Source organism: Drosophila ficusphila, unplaced genomic scaffold, assembly GCF_018152265.1.
Source record: "Drosophila ficusphila isolate 14025-0441.05 unplaced genomic scaffold, ASM1815226v1 contig_791, whole genome shotgun sequence".
NCBI classification, from domain to species: Eukaryota; Metazoa; Arthropoda; class Insecta; order Diptera; family Drosophilidae; genus Drosophila; species Drosophila ficusphila.
This window is the reverse complement of record NW_025064737.1, coordinates 18,870,726-18,897,228: the sequence shown is the minus strand read 5'-3', so window position 1 is coordinate 18,897,228 and position 26,503 is coordinate 18,870,726. Positions and strand designations below refer to the sequence as shown.

The 26,503-nt window shown below is 45.2% G+C and overlaps 5 protein-coding genes across 8 annotated transcripts in view; 1 reads left to right on the top strand and 4 right to left on the bottom strand.

The window, feature by feature from the left end:
- The window catches only part of LOC108091638 (proteoglycan Cow), a 41,149-nt gene extending 30,314 nt beyond the window's left edge, over positions 1-10,835 (bottom strand). For both annotated transcript variants that reach the window (XM_017190939.1, XM_017190940.1), the window contains exon 1: positions 10,356-10,835. In XM_017190939.1, the coding sequence (XP_017046428.1) occupies positions 10,356-10,493 (138 nt within the window). In that variant the 5' untranslated portion in view covers positions 10,494-10,835. The remainder of the gene's footprint in view (positions 1-10,355) is intronic.
- A 1,259-nt stretch (positions 10,836-12,094) lies between these two features.
- On the bottom strand, positions 12,095-16,006 carry LOC108091694 (serine-rich adhesin for platelets). Its single transcript, XM_017191027.1, has 8 exons — positions 15,575-16,006; positions 15,388-15,482; positions 15,145-15,327; positions 14,897-15,085; positions 13,409-14,838; positions 13,020-13,346; positions 12,860-12,964; positions 12,095-12,805 (listed from the first exon to the last, which is right to left on the bottom strand). The coding sequence occupies exons 1-8, from the start codon at positions 15,612-15,614 to the stop codon at positions 12,745-12,747; spliced, it is 2,430 nt and encodes an 809-aa protein (XP_017046516.1). The 5' UTR covers positions 15,615-16,006; the 3' UTR covers positions 12,095-12,744.
- Positions 16,007-16,339: 333 nt separating this feature from the next.
- LOC108091663 (arf-GAP with coiled-coil, ANK repeat and PH domain-containing protein 2) lies at positions 16,340-22,106 on the top strand. 2 transcript variants are annotated; one of them, XM_017190976.2, is made up of 10 exons: positions 16,340-16,741; positions 18,172-18,288; positions 18,366-18,459; positions 18,524-18,688; positions 18,754-18,897; positions 19,230-19,525; positions 19,718-19,834; positions 19,898-20,056; positions 20,120-21,268; positions 21,323-22,106. In XM_017190976.2, exons 1-10 carry the CDS (start codon positions 16,689-16,691, stop codon positions 21,507-21,509), a joined length of 2,481 nt encoding a protein of 826 aa, XP_017046465.1. In that variant the 5' UTR covers positions 16,340-16,688; the 3' UTR covers positions 21,510-22,106. The 2 variants fall into 2 exon arrangements, with proteins under 2 accessions (XP_017046465.1, XP_017046464.1); XM_017190975.2 differs by having other exon boundaries at positions 19,697-19,834.
- On the bottom strand, positions 21,824-24,251 carry LOC108091664 (zinc finger protein with KRAB and SCAN domains 8). Of its 2 annotated transcripts, none has more exons than XM_017190978.2 (3): positions 23,134-24,251; positions 22,939-23,069; positions 21,824-22,878 (listed from the first exon to the last, which is right to left on the bottom strand). In XM_017190978.2, the coding sequence occupies exons 1-3, from the start codon at positions 24,176-24,178 to the stop codon at positions 22,165-22,167; spliced, it is 1,890 nt and encodes a 629-aa protein (XP_017046467.1). In that variant the 5' UTR covers positions 24,179-24,251; the 3' UTR covers positions 21,824-22,164. The 2 variants fall into 2 exon arrangements, with proteins under 2 accessions (XP_017046467.1, XP_017046466.1); XM_017190977.2 differs by having other exon boundaries at positions 22,936-23,069; positions 23,134-24,250.
- A 418-nt stretch (positions 24,252-24,669) lies between these two features.
- Positions 24,670-26,307, bottom strand: LOC108091669. The gene is made up of 2 exons (XM_017190982.2): positions 25,430-26,307; positions 24,670-25,369 (listed from the first exon to the last, which is right to left on the bottom strand). Exons 1-2 carry the CDS (start codon positions 26,127-26,129, stop codon positions 24,936-24,938), a joined length of 1,134 nt encoding a protein of 377 aa, XP_017046471.1. The 5' UTR covers positions 26,130-26,307; the 3' UTR covers positions 24,670-24,935.
- Between the last annotated feature and the right edge of the window lie 196 nt (positions 26,308-26,503).

The window sequence follows — 26,503 nt, the reverse complement described above, 5'->3', positions numbered from 1 at the left end:
CATTCCAAATGCTTTCCACGCAATTAACACTGACCATTAGTGGCGCCAGTTTGGCATAATGAGTGCACCAGTGCCGGCCAGGTCCGGCCCTTTAACGCTCTCGTTACCGCTGGCAACTTAATGCATATCATTTTTACTTTTAATGAGCTGGTGGCAGTTGGCAGCACAGCTCGCTCACCGCCTCCTTCCCCTCCTCCTGCTCCTCTTGGCCTCCGTCGCCTCCTGTCTGGTCCTCGCCAAGTGCACTTAATGCAGCAAGTTTTTGCAGCCCACCTGCCACGAACCCACTTGAAAGCAAGTTCTGGGTTCTGGCTGCTGGCTGCTGGGTTTTCGGTACTCGGTTCTGGGTTCTCGGTTCTGGGTTCCGGCTTCCCTTTTCCACACCGCTTTTCCACGGCATTCCGCTTTGCATTTTAAATTTCCGCCAACTCCTATAGCGTGAGTGTGTGTCTAAGGGGGGCGGTGCGGAAAGTTTGGCAACTTTTACATTTCAATTTTAATTTCTTTGCCCCACACTCGATGCAAACTTTAAGCCGAACCTGAGCAAATTCTTAATGGCCCACTCACAGTAATTAGGGCCTCCAGAACTTTGGTGAGCCTTTAAAGAATCCTCCTCCGAAGGAGAAAGGAAGAAGCTCAAAATTTGCATTTGCCAGCAGCGACGATTTTTTATTGCCGTCCGAAGTTTATGACGAATAAAACCCAACAATCACAATGAAAAACTCGTTCCTAATTAAATTCAATTTACTTGTGACTGCTGCGGCTCGATGTCCTGAAATGGCAGGCTCACAACATTATGGCCGTGCAATTAAAATCCAAGATTAAACGAGCTTAGGGTTGTGTATCTGTGATGGCTCCTCCTTGAGTACACTTGCGGTCAGTATAAAAACACTGTGCTCCACATTAGTTGTGTTACGGTGCGTTTAATGTTTAACGGTCATTATTTTAAAATTTTTATGGGCAATAAAAAGATGGAAGCTATTAAGTTTAAGTGCTCACTATTATGCAAAGATCCTAACTGCTTATTGTATCTTTAAAAGTTTTCCATTGTTGAAAAAAACTGCATATTCCTGCATCAACATCAATTTTAAGGCGTTCCAGGAAATAAATAAGTTTAAGTTGGCTTATAAATAATTTCTGAAAATGTATTGAAAAAATCTGAAGTCCCTATTGTTTTGACCATTGCTGTTTGTGGACACCCGCATCGCGTTTAGTACATGTAGTACATATATTGCGCTGGGGACAACAAAGTGTTTTTATGCCACACAAAGGCAATTGCCGCCGCCTTGTTCTCTAATGTCGCCGCAGCTGCACAGTGGGCCACACAGGTGACCAGGCTGCCACATGAAAATGAAAATGAATTTTAAATTAAGAAAATGGCGAAGAAAAAGGGAAAAATCAGGAGCCTGCCGAGAGTGGGGTTTAATGTGCCGTAGATCAAAGTCAGGCCGTAGATGAGATCCCATTTGACACTCGGCGCACACAGTGTGCCATGCCGCCAATGTGCCACGCCAGTGAGAGAGCGCTTCCTGTGGCAAGGATAATAAACGTTGGCTAGAACCACGTCCTGCACCGCCGGCAGCTGACTGAAAAGTGTCATTAAAGCGCAAGCACGCCCACACGCACTCACACGCTTAATAAAGTCAATTGAAGTCTCCATGGCGCTTATGTGTGTGCGGCAAATAATTTATTTTGTCGTTAAGCTTAACTCCAGCCTTTGCGGGCGAAAAAAGAGAGAGGCAAACTAATTAACTTGTTTAGCGCCAAAGCTGCGCAATTTCTACGCTCGCAGCTTAAGCTTAAGCACCGCTGCCGCCCAACTAATGAGCTCCTGTGCGCTATATAGTATACTGTGTATGTGTGTGTGTTAGCCAGTTGAGCCAGCTCGGTTGTGCGGCTGTGTGGGTGCGACATTGGGAGCGGGTATCCCCGGCAAAATTCTTCTAAAAAGTTGCGCCTGATTAAGCCCTTGCGGCCATGGGTGAAAGTGGGATTCGGCACGGGATTCTGGAAGCGGCTCTTGGGATTCGGGCATCTAGTTTCACATAGAGCCTTGTCTGCATAATTCCAACTTCCACTTGTAAAAATTTATTTAGCTGCGAGCTAGCTCGAAATAAAGTTTGGCGACTAATAGTTTATAATTAGTCTTCATTCTTCAAACTGAAACTACTTTCTAGACTAGAACTTAACTCAAAGAGTCGTAATTCAAAACTTGCGGATTGGTTAACTGAGAAGTGCGAAGATCAAAAGACCGAAAATGAAAACGAAAATAAAAACCCTTAATAATAACTCAGAGTTTGTGACAGTTAATCTGAAGTTAGGATTAGTTCAGAATCTTTTTTCTTTGAAACTTGTTAAATTTATAAGAAATAATAATACATAATTTTAATAATAATTCTCTTAAGCCACAAACAAGAGGTCTTGTCACGTATTTTCAGCACAGAAGGGAAACTCTGAGAAAGGTAACGTACGGGTAACAGAATCATACAAGAGGAGGAAAATATTGTAATATTTTTGTTTGTTCCTCGTCAACTGATTCTTCGATGGGTGGAATTTCGACTGTAGCCCTCTTGCGCTGTCGCTGCCGCCAAGAAAAGTTTATTGCATGCGCCCGGGCGCAGCAATATGAGACCGCGGCGGAAATAGCATTGCAAGTCGGGCCAAAAGAGGCAAGGCAGCCGAAACAGCGCGGAACATGCAAAAGCAGTGCAAACTTGGCTTGGCTTTCCCCCTTTCCCCGCCTTTTCCGTGCATCAGCGCTTCGCGACTTGGCGTCGTCTGTGTGGGCCAGCAATTGCAATTTCATTTCCGTTCCCTGGCTTTTTATTCCCTTATTTGGCCGTCAGTGTGTTTGCAGTCGCCGCCGTTCCGTTTATTTTCGAGAAATAAGTATTTTTGGTTGCTGTTTCAGTTTCAGCTACAGCACCAGCTCCAGCTTCAGCTTCAGCTTCAACTTCTGTTTTTGTAATGTTTCTTTTTACTTTGGCTTTTGCACAGAGTTTCAGCTCAGATACGGGGAAAATTCTTGCATAAACTTTTGCAGGCTGCGCGGAATGATGGCGGAGTTGGTATCTAATTGAAACGGAGCAAAGGAATGCATTCCTGGGGGGCGGAGTTTGCCGCCGAGTAACAAAGTGCAACAGGAAGTGGGAACGGCAGCAGCTGCAATTGAATTTGCCACGAAAATGCAAAATGAAGCTCGAATAAAAATTTAATTTTTCCTTCCTGCATGATTGGAGTGGGGGGCGAAGTGTTGAAATGTTGTTTCACAAAGAGCCTTGAGCTCGGCTTTCTGCCAAACAGAAAGTCAATCAACTGAGATTCTGTCGGCTGTCAAAGTTTAGACCCGGTTTTTGCACTTGTCATTGTCTGTTTCCGGACTTCTAAGTCTCCTCAGGCCAGCTAATTGCAACTTGAATGCCAAACTTTTGGGGCTTTTGTCCCATTCACCCTGGATTCATTTTTATACCCGTTTCACTTACAGTGTTTGCTTTTGGCCCCCGAAGGCAGTTCGTCAGTGGCAAACGCTGCGTATACGCAATATTATTTTTACAACTGTCAGCAGTTAGCCTGCGAAAAACTTTGGCAAGAGCAGCCAGCAACTTTTGGGGGCGAGTATAAACTTTCGTTGACAATTTGTCAGGGATTTTTCGACTATTTCTCTGGTGCTCGGCACTCAATGCTGAGTTGGCGGCGAAGACAATTTTCTGAATTTGATAACTGGCGGAAAAACTTTCGCCTGAGCTTTTAGTTTTTTAAGAACATAATATCCGTCTTGGCCTCAATTTTTGCCGTTCACGTACCGCCTAATTGCATAATTTGTATGCAGGATTTTGCGGCTGACTGCAATTTCGCTGGAATAAAAACTTTTATGCTCTTGTCCTTAGGCAACGTTTCGTTTTTGGCTTTTGGTTTCGTTTCGAAGGGCTCCATTGTGTTTTGCCTTTATGCCGTAAATTATTATCGCCTGCATGTGTGCCGCTCCCTTGCTCTGTGGGCCAAAGGATGTACATCCTACCCGTCGCTTCGTTACCAACTTGCCAACTGTTATTATCTGTCTCCCTGCTCCTTCGTACATTCACAGGCCCTTTCTCTTCCTCTCTCTGGCGTTCACTTTCTATCGCCAGGATCCTAAAATTCGTGTGCGTCTGTGTGAGTTATCGCATACAAGCTATAAACTCACAGTCGAAGTAGCGAACGTTATAATTTATTTATGGTAATGCGTGCGCACACACACACAGACGCCCACCCACACACACACACACACAGTGAGCCAGAAAATGTCTCTGGCAGAAAGTTTTATGTGCGTTATACCTCAGGACTCCTTGCACCACACCCAAAATGTCGTTTCGTTTAACGTCCATGCCGAATCCCTTTATCTCGCTTTTAATTTTTCTGTGGCACCTTGCAGCTGAAATATTAAATCAACTTTTCCTCACAGCGTTCTCGGATTTTTCGGCCCCAGAAATCCAGCAGCGACATGGGCTTCCTTTGGCCATGTCAAATGCCAATCACAACATGAAGGGAAATTTAATATAGCAAATTGTAATGCCAGGAATGTTCGTCAACAGAGTCAATATCAAGATGATTTTTGTTCGTGGAAATTTATGTAAGCCCAAGGACAACGGCCGTCGGCAAGATGTCTGCAAAAAATGGATTGAAAAGCAAGGTCGACAGCATTACGTATACGCAGTGTACGCCTACAGGATATCTCTTGATTTCATTTCGAGTTGGAGGCCTTTTTACAACCAACAGTCCGTTTTTTTGTTTAATTGAATTTTCAGATGTGGATCATTAACTTGCTCATTAGATAGCTAAAAATAAATATGAAATTTAACCATATCCTCTTTCGAAAAATCCTAATGAGTACTAGGAACCCACGAGTCGAGGCACTTCATTACACCACTTTGGTTTTGTTTTTTTTCCACGTTCTGCGTCAACCGCAGACAAACAATTAATATACATAATTTGTAACTGTTTTCGTCGTCTCGAAATCACTGCTGGAATGCTGTCAGCAAAGGCTCCTTGAGTCCTTTGGGCCATAAATAATGACAGCTTAACAGGCTGGCACTCATCCGCCAGACCATGCGACATCCATTTGACATGTGCTTAGCTGCCATAAAGTCCCAATGCCTCAGTTACACGAATCTTTGGCCATTGTGCCGACTTGTAATTGATAGGCCATGGCGACAGATTCGCCCCTTCGATTTGGGCACGAACACCAGATAGCAGGCAAGAGCCTCACCTCTCGAAAACTCATTAGTTGCAATATGTGGCAAGCTGTCCTAACTGGACCAACTCGTCCGGGTATCATCCTGCAGCTATTAATTAAAATTGCACACATTTCTCTCCGGCATCCTTGGCTCCCTGGCTCTCTGGCTCTGGCTCCATGGCTATGAAAATTTAATATTTGCCCGGCAGTAAATACAGATGTTGCTGGAGCAAACAAGAACTGACAAGCCCACACACAGAGCTCCTCTCGTCTTACATAATCAGTTAAGTGGCACACACATATGTACGGGGAGCTCAATAGCTCGGTATAGAAAGTCCTGCAGCTGTTTGGGGCCTGCCACACAACAATATGAAAGTGAAAAATGAGTTTGCTCAAGTTTTCCCCTTCGCAGAAAGGAAAGAAAAAAATATTTTAGTTTCGCCTTAGCTGACATCGAAGTTTTGTTGCTTCAAAACCAATTTGTCTTATTGGTAGGGGGTGCAGTGCAAGATTTATGAAACATGCCTCCATCGCAGAAGCCCTGAAGAGTAAGTAGCTCTTGAGCGGAACAAATGCGCTTGTACCCAAATCCGAGTTAAGCAGTTAATTAGCGTCGATGATCAAAGGGAAAACCAGACTCGCATCCTGCGGCTGTTCTATCGCATTACGTATTTGAGTTGTTCGTTACATGCACAGAAAAAATAGGTTCCTTGGGAAAGCAATTAACAAAATTACAGGTACAAATATTATATCTTTTTGCCCATTCAAAAAGTTGATTATGTAAAAAAACTAATGTTTAAGATCCATATAAAAAATGCATTCAGTGGATATCCTATGGAAATGTAATTTTTCTTTGTGTGTAAGCGATTTGCAGCTTTTTTAACCTTAGCTGCACACCATTTGCAATTTGCAGGCAGTCCATGTACCGCCATTGCTCAGCTCTCGCACACATGCAGGCAATTTGCTAATGTGTACGTGCAGGACTCGACTCCTGCCACAAAGAAATTAAGCGGCTGGGCGGCAAGGCGAAGGGGTTGCGATTGGCAAGGACGAAGGCCACAATGCGATAAGGGAGACCATAAAGCAGACGAAAGCGGAATGCACAACAAGGCTGATAAGTGGGCGTGGGCCGGTGAATAAAGGAGTAAAGTGAGTAAAGTTTGCAACGGATTCATAAGTTTTCCTGCTCGTTTTTATATTCCTCTTTCTCTTTCTCTTTTCTTTTTATTTCTTTTTGGGGAAAGAATAGAGAAATTGGTATGTCTAGTTCGGGTCATATTTTCTTCAGCCCAGAGCTGTGTCACTCCTGGGAAATTTTCATCGTTGGAAGAAGGCAAGGAAATTGCTGGTTTCAGACATTTCAGCTGCTGGAGTTCCCTCGCCGTTTTTCGGTTTCTGGCATGCAATATGCAAATCTCTTTAGCCGGGGAACCGTGGGAATGCTGCTGGAAATTGCAATGCTAATGAAAGCCAAACGGAACGAAACGAAACGAACTGCTAGCCAAGTCGACTCGTTGTCTGCACCTGAACTTCACTAAGCCCTGGCTGAGAACACCTCCGTTTGGCCCGAATCCGGGTACCCTAAATAGGTGCTAATGCTGGGGGCAAATAGCCAGACAGCAGCCGAATACTTATGCCGTTAACTTTTACAGCCGTTTTTATAACTTCTCGGGCCATGATGTCCCTGCTGGCTCACACTCACACACATCACAGATCCTGTTCAGCATCCCGCAAAGTTTCGCCTGCGTGCTGGCAATTTATGCAACAGTTTGACAACATAAAAGTTTATTACATAACTTGCACTACGCATGGACCGGGGTCAAATGGATGCTGAGACCAGACATTATCCATCTAGTGCCCATAAAAATGGATGCTAAACCACTGACCAGCGGGAGGATTCCCATCTACAAGTAAAACTGTAATTCTGTCACATACTGATTAAGTTTTCAGCTGCGCGGGACGAAGGAGGAAAATCAGAGAGGTGTGCCCATGGAATATACTATATAGTATAGTGTCTGCAGCGCTCTAAGTGGCGCTTATACAAAATTATGCATATCAACTTTATGGCTGGCAGCTATTTCACACACAAAAACTCAACAGCTGAGATGTTTACACGAGGCGGGGCGAAAAGGGAGTTGCGTTTTGCATATATTACGCACACTCTATGTGATCCAGAGCTAAAGTCTGAGCTCAGGCCCTTAGCTTATTTCTACTTTATTCGCATTTTATACACATTTTATTCACATTTTATTTTATGCTGCAGCTACACAATTTCCCAGCGCTCAAATTGCAAAATGCACAATGCAAAGATTTATTTTGTGCTGACAAACAGAGCGTCATTTGTTGGCAATCGATGGGTAAGAGCATCTGACTTTCAGACTCCCAGCACTGAGTGGCTGTTTGTCTGGCTGATTATGGGGATTGTGGAGGGAGGGGAGAGGGACTAAAACTAGGCTATGAATGACTGCGGATTATTGCTTAGTTGACGGCCCGGCGGAAATGCCTTCAAATCAGGCAAATTCCTTGCGATCTAAGCTAATTTATTATCATTTTTACGACTAATGCAAAGCTTACAAAACGGATCTAAATTGGACCGAGACCGAAGCTGGGAAATGGAAATGGAAATGTACACCATGCATAAATCATAACGCAATTCTATGGCATCTTTCTCCCAGTTTCAATGTGCGTGGGTATCTGTGAGCCTTCGCCTTTTGTGCTTGATTAACGTCAACTGTTTATGGTTATTTATTTTGTGCTGCATACTTTGGGGCCATTTCCTTCTGGCGGGGATTACTTCCGCCTTTCTGCCAGATAACCAAGCAAATAACCCTGGGATACACAAAATATGATTTCATTTATTTATACGCCTGTATCAGTTGGGCTTCCCCGGAACTGTTTGCCTAAAACTTAAGCTAAAAACGATTTCCCCCCACAACGATTTTGCTTACAACTTTTGGCAAGAGAACTCTGAATTTACTTGAAAACTTTTCAATTAAAAAGAAAGTCAAAATTCCAGGCATGTGTCGAAAATACAGAGTGGCAGAAATCTGTGAAACTTGAACTCCCACTTAACTGCAGACAATTTGGTTAAATAAACTTTTCAAATAATTTATTCCATTGCAAATACTTGAAAAGGGAAATAAAAAGTAAAATTCATTGCGAGAAAATGAAAATGTGCGATTAGACGATAAAAAAACTAAGCGCAAGGAATATAAATTGACAGAAAGGAGAGATTTTGAGGACATCAAAGTGAAATTTATGCAGAAACAAAAGCTGAGACTGTAAATTGTTGGGCTGTTTGTATGGGTAACACGCACGAAAGACACAAATACAGGGACACATGTGGATTCGTTTTGGAAACTGTTTAAAATTCTGCGTATGTGGTGCCTGCCAAAAAATTTCAAATGCCTTATTTCTTGCAAATTTTTTGCTCCTTTTTCTATGGAAACTTTTTCGAATCGCAATAATTTTGCTTGAAGGCCGCTATTCTCAGTTTGTTTGTCTGTGTATGTTAACGCACACACACTTGTGCAGCGGACTATTAGCACATACATATACACACAAACACATTTAGAAAGAGGGTCTCAACAATGGCCGAGCAAAAAGAAGGGAAAGGGGAAGGAAGCGAAGGGGAATGAAACCAAAATGGCAAACAAAACAAACACAGCACAATTCACAAAACGGAATACAACAAAAAATAATAAAATAGAAAAAGGAAGTCATCTTTCAAAAGTCGAAACTTAGATGCTCTTGCGCTTTTATTGCTAATTTCACATTTTAAAAATGTGTTTAGTACGAAGAAATTGTTATTAAAATTCTTGAAGAAATAATAGCTTATTTGACGGTTTTTATAAAAAAAAGTATAAAGTTTTCTTTTTTACTAGCTTATTTTTTTACCATTTTCATAATACCTTCTGCTAGGGTATAAAAAAAGAACTAGTCCAGCAGGAAGAAAAGCTGGAGAGAAAGCAAAGCAAAGCGCCTGGCAAATAATACAGGCAAATGGGCGAAAAAAACAAAGCGACGACGTTGCGTCTGTGACTAACAGTCATCGATGAGGGGGGAGGGGTGGTTCGTGTGGATTGGGGGCTGTTTGGGTGGGTTTTCGGTTGGTTCGGGTGGTGCGTGTTGGCAGACCAACTGAAAGCAGCTTAGCGCTTACTTCATAGTTTACGCGCAGTCGAACGACAACAAGACTGCCAAATGCTATTGATTTTCCTACGCTGGCTGGCGCTGGCACCCGTATCTTCCATTGGGCCTACTCCCGGATCGGCTTCGATATCCGGACAGGTGCGTGCTAAAGACCTGAACAAGAAGGGAGCCATAGATACAGATAGCCCAGCTCAGCCGGGTCAGTTCTTCGAAGAAAGGGAACTCGGGCTGGTACAAATCGGATTTGCGTGAGTAATTGGCACGTCGCATTCTCTTTTTCGGGCCTGAAAACGTTGAGCGGAAAAAAACAAACAATACGACCGGAAGTTGTTGGTGTGAAACCTCAGCAACGACGAGCTGGGAAAAAAGTTGGGCAAATAAAAGCGCAATTGCGTTATATATGCCACAGAACACACCGAACAAAAAATGGGTATTTTTTCTTGAGCGCTTCAATGCTTTTTCACGATGCGAATCTCTTAAAAACCATCATCTCTGATGTGGTTTTTGGTTTTGAATCAATTGAGGGGAATCAGAAGTAATTAGCGACCAATTATCAATTTGATCAGTAATTTAGCTTAATTTATTTTTAATAGTTTGAATACATCATTAGTGTCCTCAAGACATACTAGTATTTTGTAATAGTTCCCCGCTATTAATGGGATGGGATGTATTATTGGGCATGATACAGATCTTTCAAACCAACCATTTTTCGAGATCTACTGGTAATGTGGGTTTGAAATGCTTAAAAAAACGTTTATTGTAGTTCATATTTATCTATGGGTTTTTCCCGGTGCATTCGCACTTTTTTGTCGCGCAGCGTTGGCAAATGTCAGCAGTCAGCTTAAGGCGCATTAAGTAGGAGACAGACAGGAAGAGTGGCAAACTGGGAGGCGGAGACGGAACCGAGACCCAGACGGGGAATCCGAGTCGATGGGAAGCGGAGACACGGTAAATGAATGGGGGATACGCCGTGAAGCCATTTGGGACTTACCTCATCGATAAACTCGAAATCGCCGCCCGTCTCGCCGACGTACTTCTTCTTGGCTCTGGCCTCCGAGCTGCCAATCAGGCTGGATGACATCAACACCAGCGCCAGACAAGCGCTGGCAATCAGCGGCGAGTGCTTCATGGTGGTCCGCGCTGAGGAACAGGAACGGAAACAGGAACAGGAAAAGGAGATTACAACGGTGTCTGCGGAGGAGGAAGTGCTTCTAGGCGATGCGCCCTCTTCACGGAATCCGCTGGGGTCCTGCGGAAAACTACCGACGCCTTCGGTTCTACGCACTCACGCACACTCACACACAATCGAGCAGCAACTATGCTAAGCTTTGAATGACAATGAGTTTTGGGCTTTGGTTTCTGTTTTTGCTCTTTCTCTTGCAATCGCAGGCGCCTCCGCGGATGAAGTGCAGCCTGGACACGAAACACTAAAGAACTGAAGGCGACGCGGCCGAAACGTAAACTGAGCGCCTTCGAGTCGAGCTTGTGAGTGGCAGCCACCACGGCGGACAGCATTGGAATTTTGCGACACGGGCTGCGAGGGTAAGAGAGCGGAAGGATGCGCTAAGAGAGCTACTGGAACAGCAGGGTTACCAAGCCAAATCAACAAACAATTAAAAACCCTTAATAATTAAGTACCGATAAAACAATAAAATTATAATTAGGTATTTTATATTTTTATATGTAAAGGTAATAAAAAAAATGATTTAAATGGTTGTTTGCAATTCTTTCACATACTTACTTGCAATAAATCCAATCCTTCGCGCAGTGTAACTCACTGCGTATGCGCAATGTATGCAAGCTCTCTCCGTTCGAAATGGCCACCATTCCCTTACCGTTGGAGCAACAACTGCCAAGCCCTTCCAGACTGCCACCACCAACAAAACAGACAGCAACTAGCATTCGTCCAAAATCGATTTTCCGGACTCTCTTTGGGCCAACCACCCATTGTCAGAGCTCTGGAATGCGGATCCAAAGTTCTCTTAATAAACGCTGGAGCCAAGGCAGCGGGTCGTGGACCTGCCACTGGCGGCGCCCAATGCGACTTCACATCCCAAATGGACTTGAGTTTTTGCTGCTGGCCGCGCTGCTGGCTGTTGATTTTTATGTATTGGCGCTTGGCACACTTGGAACTGGCCAGCGCGTCGGATGCCGTTGGCCGGGAAACCCCAAAACCATTTAACGCGTCAGCATGAGAGCGTCTCAAAGGCTGGCCAACGCTGGCGAGGTCCTGTCGCTGGAGTCCCAGCCACGTTGTAGCCGTTGTAGCCCGAGACCCGTAGGCTCTGTCAGTTTCAAATTAATAGCCACGCATACACACACACATACACACACTCGCCTCCGTCGCTGTGGGGTGTGCATTTATTATGTGAGTGAGCCTGTGCTTGCCTACTTTCGTCCTCGTCGTTGTCGTCACCGCGCTGCTTCTCTATTATAATGGCATCATTGACTTGTGCTTTGATGGTTGCTTTGGCCCGGACAGGCTTCCTTTTGGCCCCCTCCCTTGCCCTCATCCTCTTCTGTGTGTGCGCTGAAGTCCGCCTCCACTTGATCCCCATTTCGGCACGGACGGTTGGCGCCGGTTGCTGCCTTTTTTGAATATTCGGCTCACACTTGCCACCGCTTCAGATCCGCCCTTTTGCACTAGGGGCGCGTTTCTTTCCGGAATTTATCGGTGACCATGGGGCCTTAAACTCCGCATCGCTTGCCACAGTCTGCCATCGATTGCGATTTTCTTTTAAAACTTTACATTTTATTGGGTTTCCAAATGATTTTCAATCAACAAGTCCATGTTATGCAATATGTAGTATGTATACAGTTATTGTTATTGTTTCGCAGGCATTGCAATTGCTAATCAAATTGATTTTCACACTTTTGTTCAATGACTCGATAAAATGGCTTTAAACTACACGCTACTAGCAGGACCTGTGCTCACGGCTTAAAGGCTAAACATTGTACAATAGATACATGACACCGCTTTAAACGTGACTGCACAAAGCACATATTTTGATTATAAACACAAAACAAAAAATTGTATGGTAATGTGGTGGATTAATAATTATTTTTTGGTTAGTTACAAGTCTTAAACGCTTTCTAAACGAATGGAAATGCCTGGAAATGATTGTTAGTTTCGGCTGGGAAGAATCGAACCCTAAACATAATTTATATATGTATATTTGCGACGTGCAGCAGCTGCTTTTTGTTCACTGGGCGCCTAATGTTGCTAGTTCGTAATTTTCTCTAAATCCTACATAAAAATATAATCTTGTATAAAAACGTGAATACTTTTAGCTGGGCTGCTGCCGACACTTTTTTGGCCGCACTCATGTTATGGCTAATAAAAAATTGCTCTTCTGACAGAGATTCCGTTTTATGTTGTTTTACAAATGCACTTTTAGAGATTCCATACGGCTCACAATACGGCGACGCAATTCGGCGTACCTGCAGAAATGTTTCGATTATTTTAAGAATATTAAAATGAAAAAAAAGACCCACCTCTCCTTTATTTTGGCCACTTCACGGGCCACTTCCAGATCATAACGCTCCAGAATGGCACGACACTCGGGGATCGATAAATTTATAAATTGAGCAACTTCATTACTATAAAAGAACGAAACAATTAACGAATGCGGTCAGAACTTTCACAGTGACTTGCCTGATTTCATCAGTTTTGCGGGAGTCGACTAAAAACATACGAGCCACGTCCTCATGCGGTCCCAAAGTGACGCGCGTTATCAAAGGATACTCGTCATCCTTCAAACGCTTCTGTTCACCATTGTCGCGCACAATGAAAAGCGAAAAGTTGCTAGGCGAACTGTCCACCTTGTATTTTTCCAGCACCAAATTGATAACCTCTGTGGTAGTCACCAACGATGAGACCCACACAGACATTTGAGAACCGTAGGGCGGCGTGAAGAACGACGTCTCTCGATTGTAGTAGTGACCATTGATAGAGCACCGACGTTTCAGCTTGGTACGAGAACTGTTGATAAAAGTATTTTAATTACCAGCACACATATTGAAACCGAACCTTTTACAACTCACCGACGGTTTCCACTGCGCCGCTTGATAGCTGCAGCTCCAGTTCGCGGAGGCCTCCTCAGCACAACGCCATCTTCCGTTACATGCAAGCCAGCCGAGCCATCTCCATCCGGACTTCCAACTCCCTCGCTCGCCGTATACAACTCCTCGGTTTGCGTTAGCTCATCGCCGGCAGCTGCACCGCTGGTAATGGACGGAGCATCTGCACGACTTGACTCACCCTCGCTACCGGCAGCCACATTCTCTTTGGGATAACAATCCATCTGGATTTGAATGTACCGGGGAGGCACATCGCTGCGTCTCATGGTGGCCAAGCGTTGCGGACGCAGAGTGGCTTCGTCGTCGTCATCGCTGTCCGAGTATACAAAGCAGCTGGGTCCCGATTTCGAGCGGTTTATTCCCTTTTCGAATAGCTGCCGCCCCTGCTGATATGACTTCTTTTGATCTTTGTTGGCCACTGTGGACGCGGAGGCCGATCCGCTTTTCTGCAAGGCGTACTGACGCTGCGTGGATCGCGGTGAGCCCACACTGCTGCGCAGATTCATGGTGTCGTTGATTAAAGTGGGATCTATGGAGCGTAACGCATGCTCGCAGTTAAAGCTTTTGCTCATCACCGAATTTTCGCCGTAGAGCTTGAGGGAATCATGGATACGAGAGGGATCAATTGGCTGGTTGCGCTTCAGGGTGTCCTCGTTGGGTTCCTTAAAAGAGTTTGCCCCATTTACGTACTCCTGGTGCACACTGCGCTTAAAATCCTCGAAGTCCATCGGCTTCAGGGTCGTATCATCGCAAGTCTCAAAGTTGTCCAGCGATGTTTCAGTTGTAGACACCGTTGTAGTATTTTGCGTGTTGGTATTGGTCGTCAACGATCCCGTGGCCGTCATGAAGTTGTCGGAGCTGCTGCTGTTGGTCGAGGCCGATTGTGTAGAACTGGATTCAGTGGTGGTCGTGGTTTCTGAGGATGTTTTGCTTGGTGAACTGTCGCTGGAGGACTGCGACAAAGGCAGTTTGACCGGCATGGTTTCGTAGATGCGATCCTTGTCATTGTGACGCCTCTCCACTTGCAGCAAATCATCAATATCATCCCAGTCAAGCTTCTCCAGATTATCCAACTTAGAAGGCAGTGTACTGGACACACAGCTGGTGCTCGCTGTGGGCGCCTCCACCAAAGTCCCGGATGAATCGGTTGTGGTTGTATCCTCATCGTCGTTGGACACCTTCCCATTGGTCACCTCCTTGCTGTTGGATGTGGTGTTGGCCGAAGCATCTTCTGGGGTAGTAGGGAGCTCGGAGATCTCGTTCAAACTGCAGGAGTCGAAGGTCATGCTCTCAGAAAGTGAAACATCAGTGGAAAGCTGGTCGACCTCTCCAGTGGTGGTTGTAGGCGGAGCCAGCGACTCACTGGCCTCGTTTTCCTTGTCTGAGCTGCTTTCCTGTGAGTTTCATATACATGAATTACATAGTTTACAAATTAAAAAAAATGTTATTTACATCTGCAGCTTTGGAAACACGACAGGAATTCCTCTTTCGCACCAAGATACGCTGATCGTCGTCCTCCTTTAGGTGAATCACGCCCTGGACGCCCCAGTAAACACGCAAAGCTCCTTCCAACACCAGGCGGTTATTGACCTCGCGGCTTCGTATCTCCAAGCTTTTGTTGTCGTAGAATTGGTTGTAGACCTACCCATAAAAAGAGGATTTAGTGAGTCATTGTTTTCGGTTTCCCCCGAGTACTGCACCTTCAGCTTGGATTCCAGGTGGTCCCTTGGAAGTGCGGGGCCATTGGCCTGAGCACCAGCTGGTTTCTGGGCGCCCTTCTGACCGTAGCTCTTGTGGGATTCCACGCGGGTTCCATGTCCAAACAACTGGGGTCCAAACAGAGCTCCATAGCAGGGCACATGGCAGTAGGGCACTCCTTTGTGCTGATCAACATAACTATATGCATTAAGATCATATGACCGATTAACAGGTGATCCACTTACCTCGGCATGCTGGCCGGGATTTAAGCGTTTGCCACACTCCTCGCAGCGCAAACATTCCGGATGCCAGTCGTACCCAAGCGATTGTTTACGTTCCGCTGAAAATAAATAAATATAATTTACAAGTTATTTACGGATCGGTATGTGTTTGTGTGCATGTACGTGGGTGTTCCTTTTTTTTTTGTCTTACCGAAGTAAACGGGTTTGCCGCACTTGTGGCACTTCCACATTCTGGCTTCAAAACAGGTCAGGAGCTAAATGTTTCCTCCGGGAATGGGTGTGTGACTTACTCCTCCGCCTGGTGTAGAGAGTTGTGACGTAAAAGACGAGTTTGATGCAAATGAGGCGATTTAAAGCGGACACGAAACGCAAATAGAACGCAAGGCAAAGGGTAAACACATGAGGGGGCGTGAGACTCTGATCGGTCAGGCGGTCAGCTGCGCGGGAAATCGTGCGAAACTCATAGTTTTATAAATGAAACTGGCACTGGGCACTCCCACACGTTGTGCACAGGGCATGTGCATCGAGTTTCGGTGCGTTCTTTAATGGATAATTGCACAAAAAAACCAAAACAGCACCAGTAGAAAGAGAAGAGAACAGAACAATGAAACAGTGTTGGACAGTGGGGGCGGCAAGTGGTCGCTGTGCAGTACTAGGCACTCTTATTGGGAAATGTGGGCAGCCTTACTCCGGGCTGGCAATGCTCTACCTTTACATATAGGATTTTAGATAAAACCACCTTGTTTTAAAAACTTGGGTAATAAATTTAAATCTTTTTAGGTATTTTCTTTTATGACATTCATGTAGACCTCCTAAAAACATCAACAAATTTTAGTATCCAAGAAAACAAGCAAAACAAATTTGCCCGCCAAAGTGTGTGACCATTTAACACTATATAGAGGTGGCAATAACCAAATATTCGATGTTTCATTCAATAGCATCGCCAGTGATTAACCCAGCTCTACGAGAAAGTGAGACGTTTTAATTGTTGTCTCGTCTCTGCGCGCTGTAATTTTCGTTAATTTGTCCCTCGAATCGCGTAAATCGGCAAAATACGCTAATTAGGGCCAGTGCTCTACTTGTGTGGCTGTCGATTGACGAGGATGCGACTCGTTCCCTAATCCTTGATTGCTCGGAATTAGGTTCTCAAGAGCCGTCCTCGAAAGTCGCGAATCGAAATCTCCAGCCAGGAAAGCAAAGCAGCAGCAACAGGCCAACAAAATAATTCGCAGGCCGCAATTAGCGAAATAGCCAACAGTGCAAGTGCTGCGTGCGTGTTTCATGTGTTTCGTTGTCTGGTCAAGATGCGCGCCACCATTGAGTTCGAGGAGTGCCTGAAGGATTCTCCCCGCTTCAGGTGAATATAAACATAACATAACCCCGCCCTCAGCAGTCCCATTACGCCCCTCTGAATTCCTCTCCATATTTCGCACTGTTTCCGCTTTTGGCTGAGATTTGCATTGTTTCGTGTAGCGTGACTGGTTGGTATCAAAACCAGATACAGCCCACCATCTCGTACCTCCCCAAAATGTCTCCCCGAAAGCACCTGAAAACGCGGCTTAATCATCCATCGAACAAACTTTGTCCCGTCAGCGTTGTGGAATGTACAAACGTACCGCTCTCCCCCGTTTCCGCCACTAATTGTCGATGCTCTCGTCTATTTCGTTTATTTTTTTCGAAATGCTCCAATGTTAGCCGCTGATTGATAAGATTTCACCGAAATTGCTTCTTCTCCACTAATCGCGCCCATAGACAAAGCTTTCCCCCCGAAAACGGTGCACAAAGCGGCAATAACTCGTTTGCCAGCAGCCCAATCTCCAGTTCTCACTTCTTGTATCACATGCAGCAAATTCAATGAAAACAAAAACTGGAAACTAAGTCCATCTTAGGAATCTGGAGCAAGAAATACCCTTGCCGTGCTTTTTTTTATCAATAGGTTAAAAGGGTCCCGAACTATGACCTTGGGAGATCAGAATCTAATTATAACACAATTTAGTCAATTAAACAATATGTTTCCATGAAAACTATTTAAGAATGTCATGTCAAATTCAAGATATATTTGATATACTGAAAGATATCTTCCTAAAATACTTTTTTAGGAAACCTTCAAGAATGGAATCCTACACATGAGAATTTCCGTATATTTTAACAAAAGTTTCTAAATTTTTACAAAACTTGATAAACGGCCAAGTTTATTATTGTTATCACTCGAAACAATAACAACTGCGCATTCGGTTTTACTGTAGCCTTTGAACCAGTTTTTTTCGATCTATGTATACAATAGCTTTGGGGCAAGCTTTTCCAAGAAATTCGGAAGATAAATTAACTATCATTGAAGGCAAATTGTTCTGTTTGAAACTATAATACCCTCAGAAAGAGTACGTACGAGAATAAATATACGTACAGAATTAAAACAAAAGCAATGCCCAACAAATCGATGTACATATGGCACAGGGGAAAAGGCGAGAAAACTAGAAGAAGACGCAACAGAGTGATACAAAAACTTGTTCCCTTGACAGCGCTCTATTTTGTGGCGAGGCATCTTCAATTGGAAGAGCAAACAGCGCTTGAATAAGTCCGCATAAATTAAAAGTGTCAACATAAACAGAAGCGAAGTGAGAGACCCCGCGATAACTTCTTTGATTAAGCGAGCAGATTATATTTACCCTGCCCAGCCAGAGTCAAAGGCAATTTTAATCATCAGTTTAACCAAGCTTATGACCATCTTTTGTTTACATCTTGACGGTATTGTGCTAACGTTTTCAATTTGTTTTTTTTCTTTGCCAGACAATTTGTGTCCAAGGAGGAGAGCGACATCGAGCACTTGGAGCAGCGACTGGAGAAAATCATCAAGCTGTGCAATGTAGCCGTGGACTCGGGCAAGGAGTATGTCAAAAATCAGAGGTAAACAACTTGGCGCGTAGTTATATATTCTCATAAATATTCATTTCCATCGATTCTTCGTTTTTGTGTTTTCCCAGCGCCTTTGCCATGTCCTTGTGGGATTTGCAGCATCACTTTCTCGACAACAAGAATGCGCACAATGCGCTAGGCAAGCTGATTCACTGCTTTCAGGTGGGAATGGACAGGGAATTCCTGAAAAGCGCTATATAAACAACATATCCTTCCTTCCTTGCAGGAGATGAACAAGTTCCACACCATTCTGTTGGACCAGGCTAGTCGCACGGTACTCAAAAATCTCAGTGTGTTTGTCAAGGACGACATCAACCAGGTGAAGGACTACAAGGGGCATTTCCTCAAGGTTTCCGAGGGCTATGACAATGCGTTGATTAAGAACGCACAGGTGGGTTGGGATTTTAGTCAATAATATACGTTTATCTAGCTATAAATTTGTTTTATTTACTGCAGGCCAGTAAAAACCGACCGCAGGAGATGCAAGAGGCTGCCAATATCCTTTCCGCCTCGAAATCGTGCTTCCAACACACCGCTCTGGATTATGTCAACTATATTACGCTTGTGCAGGCTCGCAAGGTTCCTTCCATATTGTCAACGGTAAGGAAAGGCCAAGGTTCCATCAGATATTGCTTATCGCACCCTACCGAATGCCATGAATGGAGTGCCCCGCGACCGCTAAGCAAATACATTTCTGGGATTTGTTATGTTTATGACGTCACTGTTGTGATATCAATGTGCCTTTGTGTACGTTCCATATCTTTTACCATTGATCAGCAAGCTGAGTCAGTTGTGCGCTGGCCAATTCGCTCAGTTGTCTATCGGGAGTGCTTAGAGCTGGAGTGTTGCCGTCGACGAGTTCAGAACAATAGTTGCTATTCTTTTGCGAAAAGCACGTTTTTAAACTGGGTTCATCTGCTCTTTTTCGGCAGCTATTGGACTACTATCAGGCGTGCGTGACCTACTACCACCAGGGCTTCGACCTGTGCAACGACTTCGACGAGTTCTTCAAGAACATCAGCGAGGATTTGAATGCTCTGCGCGGGGACTACCAGCAGCTGGAGAAGGCCATGCAGAACCGACACATGAGCGTTAATCGCTACTGCGACTCGAACACTAACAGCACTTCCAACAAGATCGAGGGGTATCTTTTCAAGAAGAAGTCCAAGGGTTTCAAAACCTGGTGCCGTCGTTGGTTCTACCTCAGCGACAACCAGCTCGTATACAGGTGGGTTCACGCAAAGCTTTACTTAACTGCCGCTCATTTTGTCCAACTAGAAATGCCATCTCCCATCTGCTTGCTTAGTTAATCAATCGTCTTTTATTTCGTTTGCAACTTTTGATTTTTGTGATGTTTTGTTGTGTGGTGTGATGTGATGTGTGTGGCCGTACGCTGAAGTGATTTGGATTCGCATTGCAGAAAACGCAGCAACGAGGACTCGTTCTCGGTCATGGAGGAGGACCTGCGCATCTGCAGCGTGCGTCCGGTGAACGAGGGCGATCGCCGCTTCTGCTTTGAGGTCATCTCACCAACCAAGTGAGTAATCGATGATTGATTCGCCTCCTGAATGAGATACTAAACTTGACTGCCACTTTTCAGATCCCACATCCTGCAGGCAGACTCCGCGGATATGCTTTCCCTTTGGATCTCCGCGCTGCAGCATAGTATTGGTGCAGCCATCCAGCATGACTCCACGCACCACTCGCGACCGCAGTCGACGAACACACCCAACAACGCTCTGCCCGCCAAGCGTAAAATGTATGTTTGAATCACCAAGAAATTCCCCTTCTGTCGTTACGCAAACGATTCTGTTTTCCACAGCCACTGGGAGGAGTTCCTTAAGATACCGGGCAACGCTTATTGCTGCGACTGCAGGAGTCCCGAACCGCGATGGGCCTCCATTAACCTGGGCATCACGCTGTGCATCGAGTGCTCAGGCGTGCATCGCAGCCTTGGTGTCCACTACAGCAAGGTGCGCTCGCTAACGCTGGATGCCTGGGAAACGGAAAACGTAAAGGTGATGATGGAGCTGGGCAACGAGGTAGTAAACCGTATCTATGAGGCACGCATCGGTGATGATTGTAGTCTGAAGAAGCCCACCGAGCAGTGCGAGATCGGTGTGCGTGAAGCCTGGATCAAGGCGAAATATGTGGAACGGCGGTTCGTTTGCGGCATGCCCAAACCACAAGAGCTGCTGGCCAGCGAGACGGCCGAAGTGCTGAGCATAGACAGTGGCGGAGTGGTTGAAGACGGGGAAAGTGGCGGAAGTGGCATCGCTAAGAGGGCTACATTATCACTAGGCGGCACCCGCAAGTGGGCGGTAAAGAAGCTTCGACGAAGGCAAAAGCTGCGTCCCCTGCCGAAAACGCTGAGCGACGACCCGAGCATCTATAACACAGCCAAGACGGGCGACGAGCTGGACGATGATGATGAATCCATCAACATTCCCTCTATGTCACTGAGCATCTCGCGTGACGATCTGCTGGTGATCGGCGACGATCTGGAACTGGATAGACTGGAGACGCCCGGCATTCTGGGCAGCGATCAGGAGAGCACCGATGGCGAGTCGGATGTAGAGTCACCGGAGGAGCTGCCCTTCTCCCAGCTCGACGCCAACCAGTTGCTTTACATGGCCTCGGTGGTGCACAATCTGCCCGTGATGTGCATGGCCTTCGCTTTGGGCGCTGACAAAGTGTGGAAGAATCCCCAGGACCGGCAAAGATCATTCCTGCATCAGGCCGTAATCTCTGGCTCCGTGATGGCCTGCGAGTTCTTGCTGCTAAATGGTGCCGCCATCGATGCGGTGGACGAGCTGGGATATAGCGCCCTTCACATATCCACGGCCAAGGGACACATTGCCCAAGTGTATCTGCTGCTCAAGCATAAGGCTGCTTACGATCTGGCATCCAGTGATGGCAAAAAGGCGCTGGACATTGCGGTGGATCAAGAAAACGCTGATATTGTAACACTGTGAGTAGGATAACTAAGTATTTTCGTGCGGATACTAATAGAATATTTTTTCAGACTTCGATTGACACAACTGAACGACGAGATTGGTCCCAACGACGAGTATAACGGGGAAGATGAGACTTACAAGAACGTGATGAAAGACTTTTCTAAATTGCCCGCCAGTCAGACGCGAGTGCTGCGCCAGCGTCACGACTCGAACACACTTGAATCGCAGCGCAGCTCTCTGACGAATTCCGACTAGCAGCGACAAGTGGGTCGCAGGAGTTAGGAACTTACTCGTTATTAAGGATATTTTCCGAATTAGTAGGCTAGGGTGCATATTGGATTGTTATTGGCTTTATATCGCATTAACCAGAAATGTTAAACGGTTTCGATTTCGAAGGAAGTCGTTACGGGCTTGTTTCCCTAGGCAATCTCATTTGAAAAGCGCTTCCGATTATACACGAAAATATTATTAATTGCATTTTGCATTCGAATGGTAGGGAAACCCTATTCGATTTCTTTAAAGCGCATTTTGAGTACCGTTTTTTCGGCATTTAGCTTAAGTTTAAAGTATTCGTAGAAGAGTTGAGTTTATTAAAAAATACGTGTATTTGCCTATCATATTGTACATCGTCTTATGTGGTATTTATTAAACGATATTGTAAAATGTACGTCTAGCTATATGGTATCCTGTTACAGAGCTGTTCCAAATGTTCCGATTTGTATTTGTTTGCTAAACTGTTTAATGCTGCATGTTTTCTAACTGTTTTAACACTATCGTATTGATGATATTTGGTGCCAACTGTTGTGAGCACTTCAAGTTCGCGAATAAAGTTGTAAAATAATCAGAGTAAAATTTTTGTTTCTAGGTGAATTAACATAAAGGGTCTGCATTGTCCTATTTTATTTCTATATTACACAGCCTGAAACTCGATTTCGCTGATCTCGGGCTCAGATATGTAGTCCGCAGACTTGTTCTTGACTTTGTGCATAGTCGTAACATGACGCTGGACAGCACTGCGATCGTTGAATTGCCGTCCGCATTGCTTGCAGGAGAACATGACGCCGGCATGGGTGACCAAATGGCGACTCAGACCAGAAACGTGGTTAAAACTGCGCTGGCACAGATGACACTTATGTTGCCTGGAGTTGCCCATGTGAACACGGCCAATGTGCTGCTGCAGATTGGATTTCTGGGCAAAGCAACTAGAGCATTGCGGACACTGATGGCGCTTGGCTCCCGTGTGGGTGTCCATGTGCCGCTTGAGAACTTCACGTTGGGAAAAAGCCTGATCGCACTCTTCGCATTTGAAGGGTTTCAAGCCCGTGTGGATGATCATGTGCCGCTTGAGGGAACTGGCGCAGGACAGCTGCAGTGAGCAGCTGGGACACTTGAGTGTCCCGCCCTTGCCGCTCTTCAGGCCCTTGATGTGGGTATTGTGGTGGCGTGTCAACAGCTTCTGCGTGGCAAAGGCCACCGGGCATAAATGACAGGGAAAGGATTTCACCGTGTCCGTTACCCGACCGGCTTGTGGCTGAGGACAACTGGCCGTCTGCTTAAACACAAAATCACTCGATCTCTTCCGTTTTACAGGCGTCAGATCCTCTCTTTTAAGCTGCTCCTTTTCCTAATAGGGCAAAGATTCTGGTTACAATAGTCACACAAAGAAAAGATTCTTAATTACCACTATAATGACATTCTCGTCAAAGTTAAAGACCTGCTGCTCTTCAGATATTTCACTATCCAGATTAAACACCACAACATCCTCCATTTCCTCGGATTTCTCGCCGCTGAACTGAATCTCACCGTCTTCCTTGACTAAATAAAAAGGTAAACAAATAAACATAATAAGGAAATTAATCTTCAGCAGACTACCACTCACTATTGTAGGAGGTAATGTCGTTATCCTCGTCAAATTCGGGTGTCGAATCGGGTTTTTGATCTTCCGAACTGGTCGAGTTTATAATGTAAATTTCTCCTTCGTCGGTGCGCACCACATCCCCACTCTCGACCATTTCGATGTCCCTGAAGTCGTTTCCACTCTCGGTGGGCACTTCCTCCTCGAGTGGAGTGGCACTCAAGGGCTCTGAATTGCATTCCAGAATGAATTCTTTTTCTTCTTTCATAGGTTGTTGCATCTGTGACTTGCCGGGTGAGCTTGGACGCTTGGGAGAAGGCTTCATTTTGTGGCCGACTGCGGAGGTATCCTCCTTGGCCTGTGATTTTGTTTCCGAGCCCTCCAATGGTTCCCACTGACCGGCCTTTTTTTCGGTGAGATACACCTCCAGTTCGCCCAAGAGCATGGCCAGCTGCTCCTTGCGCATTTCCTCACAGACCTCGTTGCGCAGTTCATCTCGCACATCAATGCGCACCTCCTCGATCAACTCCTCGCGTACCTCGTTGCGCACCTCCTCTGATAATGTCTTGCGCAGCTCAGTGGATAGTTTCGCGCGGATTTCCAAGCGAGACTTGACCAGCCGCTTGTTGAACTCCGCCGCCTGCTCTTCCTTGAATTCCTCGCGCCACTTCTCTTCCTCCTGCTTCCGCACTTTGTCCTGGGACTCGATGAAGGCTATGGAGTCTTCGAACTCGAGCTCGTCCTCGTCGTAGTCATCGGGATCCTTAGAGAAGACGCGGCTGCGCTTCCCCATGCCCAAAAGGCGTATGTGCTTGCGCAGCTTCTTCTCCACCGCTTGACAGCGCTGGCGAAAGAGAAAAGATTTCTCCAGCTGGTAACGACACTCCTGGCATATCTTCTTGGGCAAGGTGTCCGCCGCCTTCGCGTCCAGAGCGACACAGGCCATCAGGCGCACGGGAATCGAGAGCTGCGCATCGTCCGCCTCAAAGATTGCGTACGCATCCTGGTGCTCCTTAAGGCACAGACGGCACAGGGTCGCCAAATCGGGATACGACGGCGGAGCTTCCATGAAATCGTTTACTTTTGGGTGAATTTATTCGGTGGCGTCTCTGGGCATCGCAAATAATGTGACCGCATGTAGGGCGGCAAAAAATACCAACTTTTTTACCCACACTGTTTTGAACATTTAAGAACTTAGAGAAAAATTTAACGTAAAATATGAACCCCAGAAATAATATATTTCTGTATATTGTTTTCTTGAAACAATTTGTTTGAAAATGTGGTAATTGTTTACAAGTGCAAATATGCAAATGATGTGTTTTTTTCTAAAACTTCGAAATCCGTTGGCGGAAAGTGAAAATTTTGCACCGTTTTTTTGTTATAAACAATTGAAGATGCGATTGTAACATTGTAAACATTTACCTTATTTTATTCGAATCTTTGTATGGATTCGAGTCTTTATAAATACACTAATAATATCGCTTAAGATTATATGTAGGCCATAAAAACATCTTTCGAACAGCATCAGGTCGATTTATTTTGAAACCATTTACTATAGTGTTGTTGTATAAAAAAAAAATGATTTTTTACTGAAAAAACGCCTTTATATTATTCGAGTCTTGTATGGACTCGAGTCTTTACAAATACAAGTAGACGACTTAATAACATCAATATCGCTTAAGATTTTATGTAGGCCATAAATAGACAAAATATGTATGTATGTACATACATATGCAAGGCAAGGATAAAAACACGTGGGTCCATGCTATTTTTAGTCTTATCACTAAAATGTGTAGATACGAAAATACATTTATTTATGTTACTGACTACGACACTGAGCTATTTAGCTTATCCGCTCCTCTGAGACGGCAACGCACACAATTGCCCGAGTTGCTTGGCTGTGAGCTTCTTCGAGACAAGGAGCTGTGTTTCCGACAGAGTCCCTCTGTCTTCTTGCTGTGTGTTTCGATGGGTACACGCCTGCCTGTTTGGTTAGGAGACTGAGAATACCTTTCCGACCAAGAACCGTGATTTCGGCAGACTGTCTCTGCTTTTTTTTGTGGGGTTTCAAAACGGACTTTCTTGGGGCACGGCGATTGGATACTTGGCTTTTTAGGAGATTTGGTAGTGTTAAGAAAGAAGTCCTTGTTAAAATTGTCGCGGAGATGGCTCAACTGTGGATCGTTCATATTTATCTCCACCATGGGGACAGGAACTACTGCGGTGAAAGCTGGCTGTTCGCTGGGCTCCGGTTCGACGTCTGCAAATTAGTTTTAATATGTAAAAATATACGATTGAATTATGAAATTAGTTACATTACCCAGCAGGTCCACTACGCCTAGATCGTGGGACTCCCCGAGTTCTTCCCCTGCCGATACTTCGTACAATTCATCAGGCTGGTCAGAAACCAACTGACCGTTGCAATCCGTGGAATAGCTCTCTGAACAACTAACCTGCTCGCAAGTCTCATTGCGCTTTCGCACAAAATAACTCTCTAGTTCGTAAAATACGTCGTCTAGGACGCTTAATCGCACCTGCTGCTTGGCTTCAGCCAGGATCACCTTCTCCAGCTGCGGCCGGAGTTCATGTTCGATGTCGGCGCGTACAGACTGTTTGCAGGAGTTAAGGAGGTCCTTTTTGAAGGAATCAATCTCGGTGCGGATGAGCTGGGCAGCCTGGGTGCGCCACTGAGAGTTGCTCTCAGAACAGGCGGTGGTCGTGCATCCAGCCACATCCCGCAGGGGCGGCTGCTGATCCCCGATTTCTTCCAAAGTTGTTTTGATTCCCTGGCGTTGCAGAACCTTGTGGCGTCTCAGTCGACGATCAGCCGCCTGGCATCGTCTCCGAAAGTGGTGCATCTCCTCAAGGCGCAGCCGACAGGGAGCACATATGTGCTGTGGAAGCCCATCGTTTGGTTCTATTTCTAGCGATGTGCATGCAATGATCCTTAGGGCAGTTGTTCCACTTCCAAATACATCAAAGTTGGCGTCTTTTGCCAGACACAAGCGGCAAATATTCATTTTTACTTTTCAGAACTCTGGCCAAAGATCAGGATACTCGGGGTTACGATCGGGATATAGGGCGTTCGAAAAAACAAAATAAAGTGACCCAATACCGATGTAAGCAAATATTATTTTACAGGATATTAATTAAAAATGATACACAACGATACGATATGAAAATAACTAACTATGTCAATCGATAGGACGATAGGTATCGAATTTAGCGCGCCGATAGAAAGAAAAACTACAAACATTGTCAATCCATCACTATCGATATTATTGTAAGGCTGTAACATTAGTGTGGCCTAATTTCGTAAATCCTCATCAGCAAGCAAGTTGGCAGTTCCCCTATTAAGCCAAATGGCGGTTAAGACTCAAAAGTTTAAAACTTG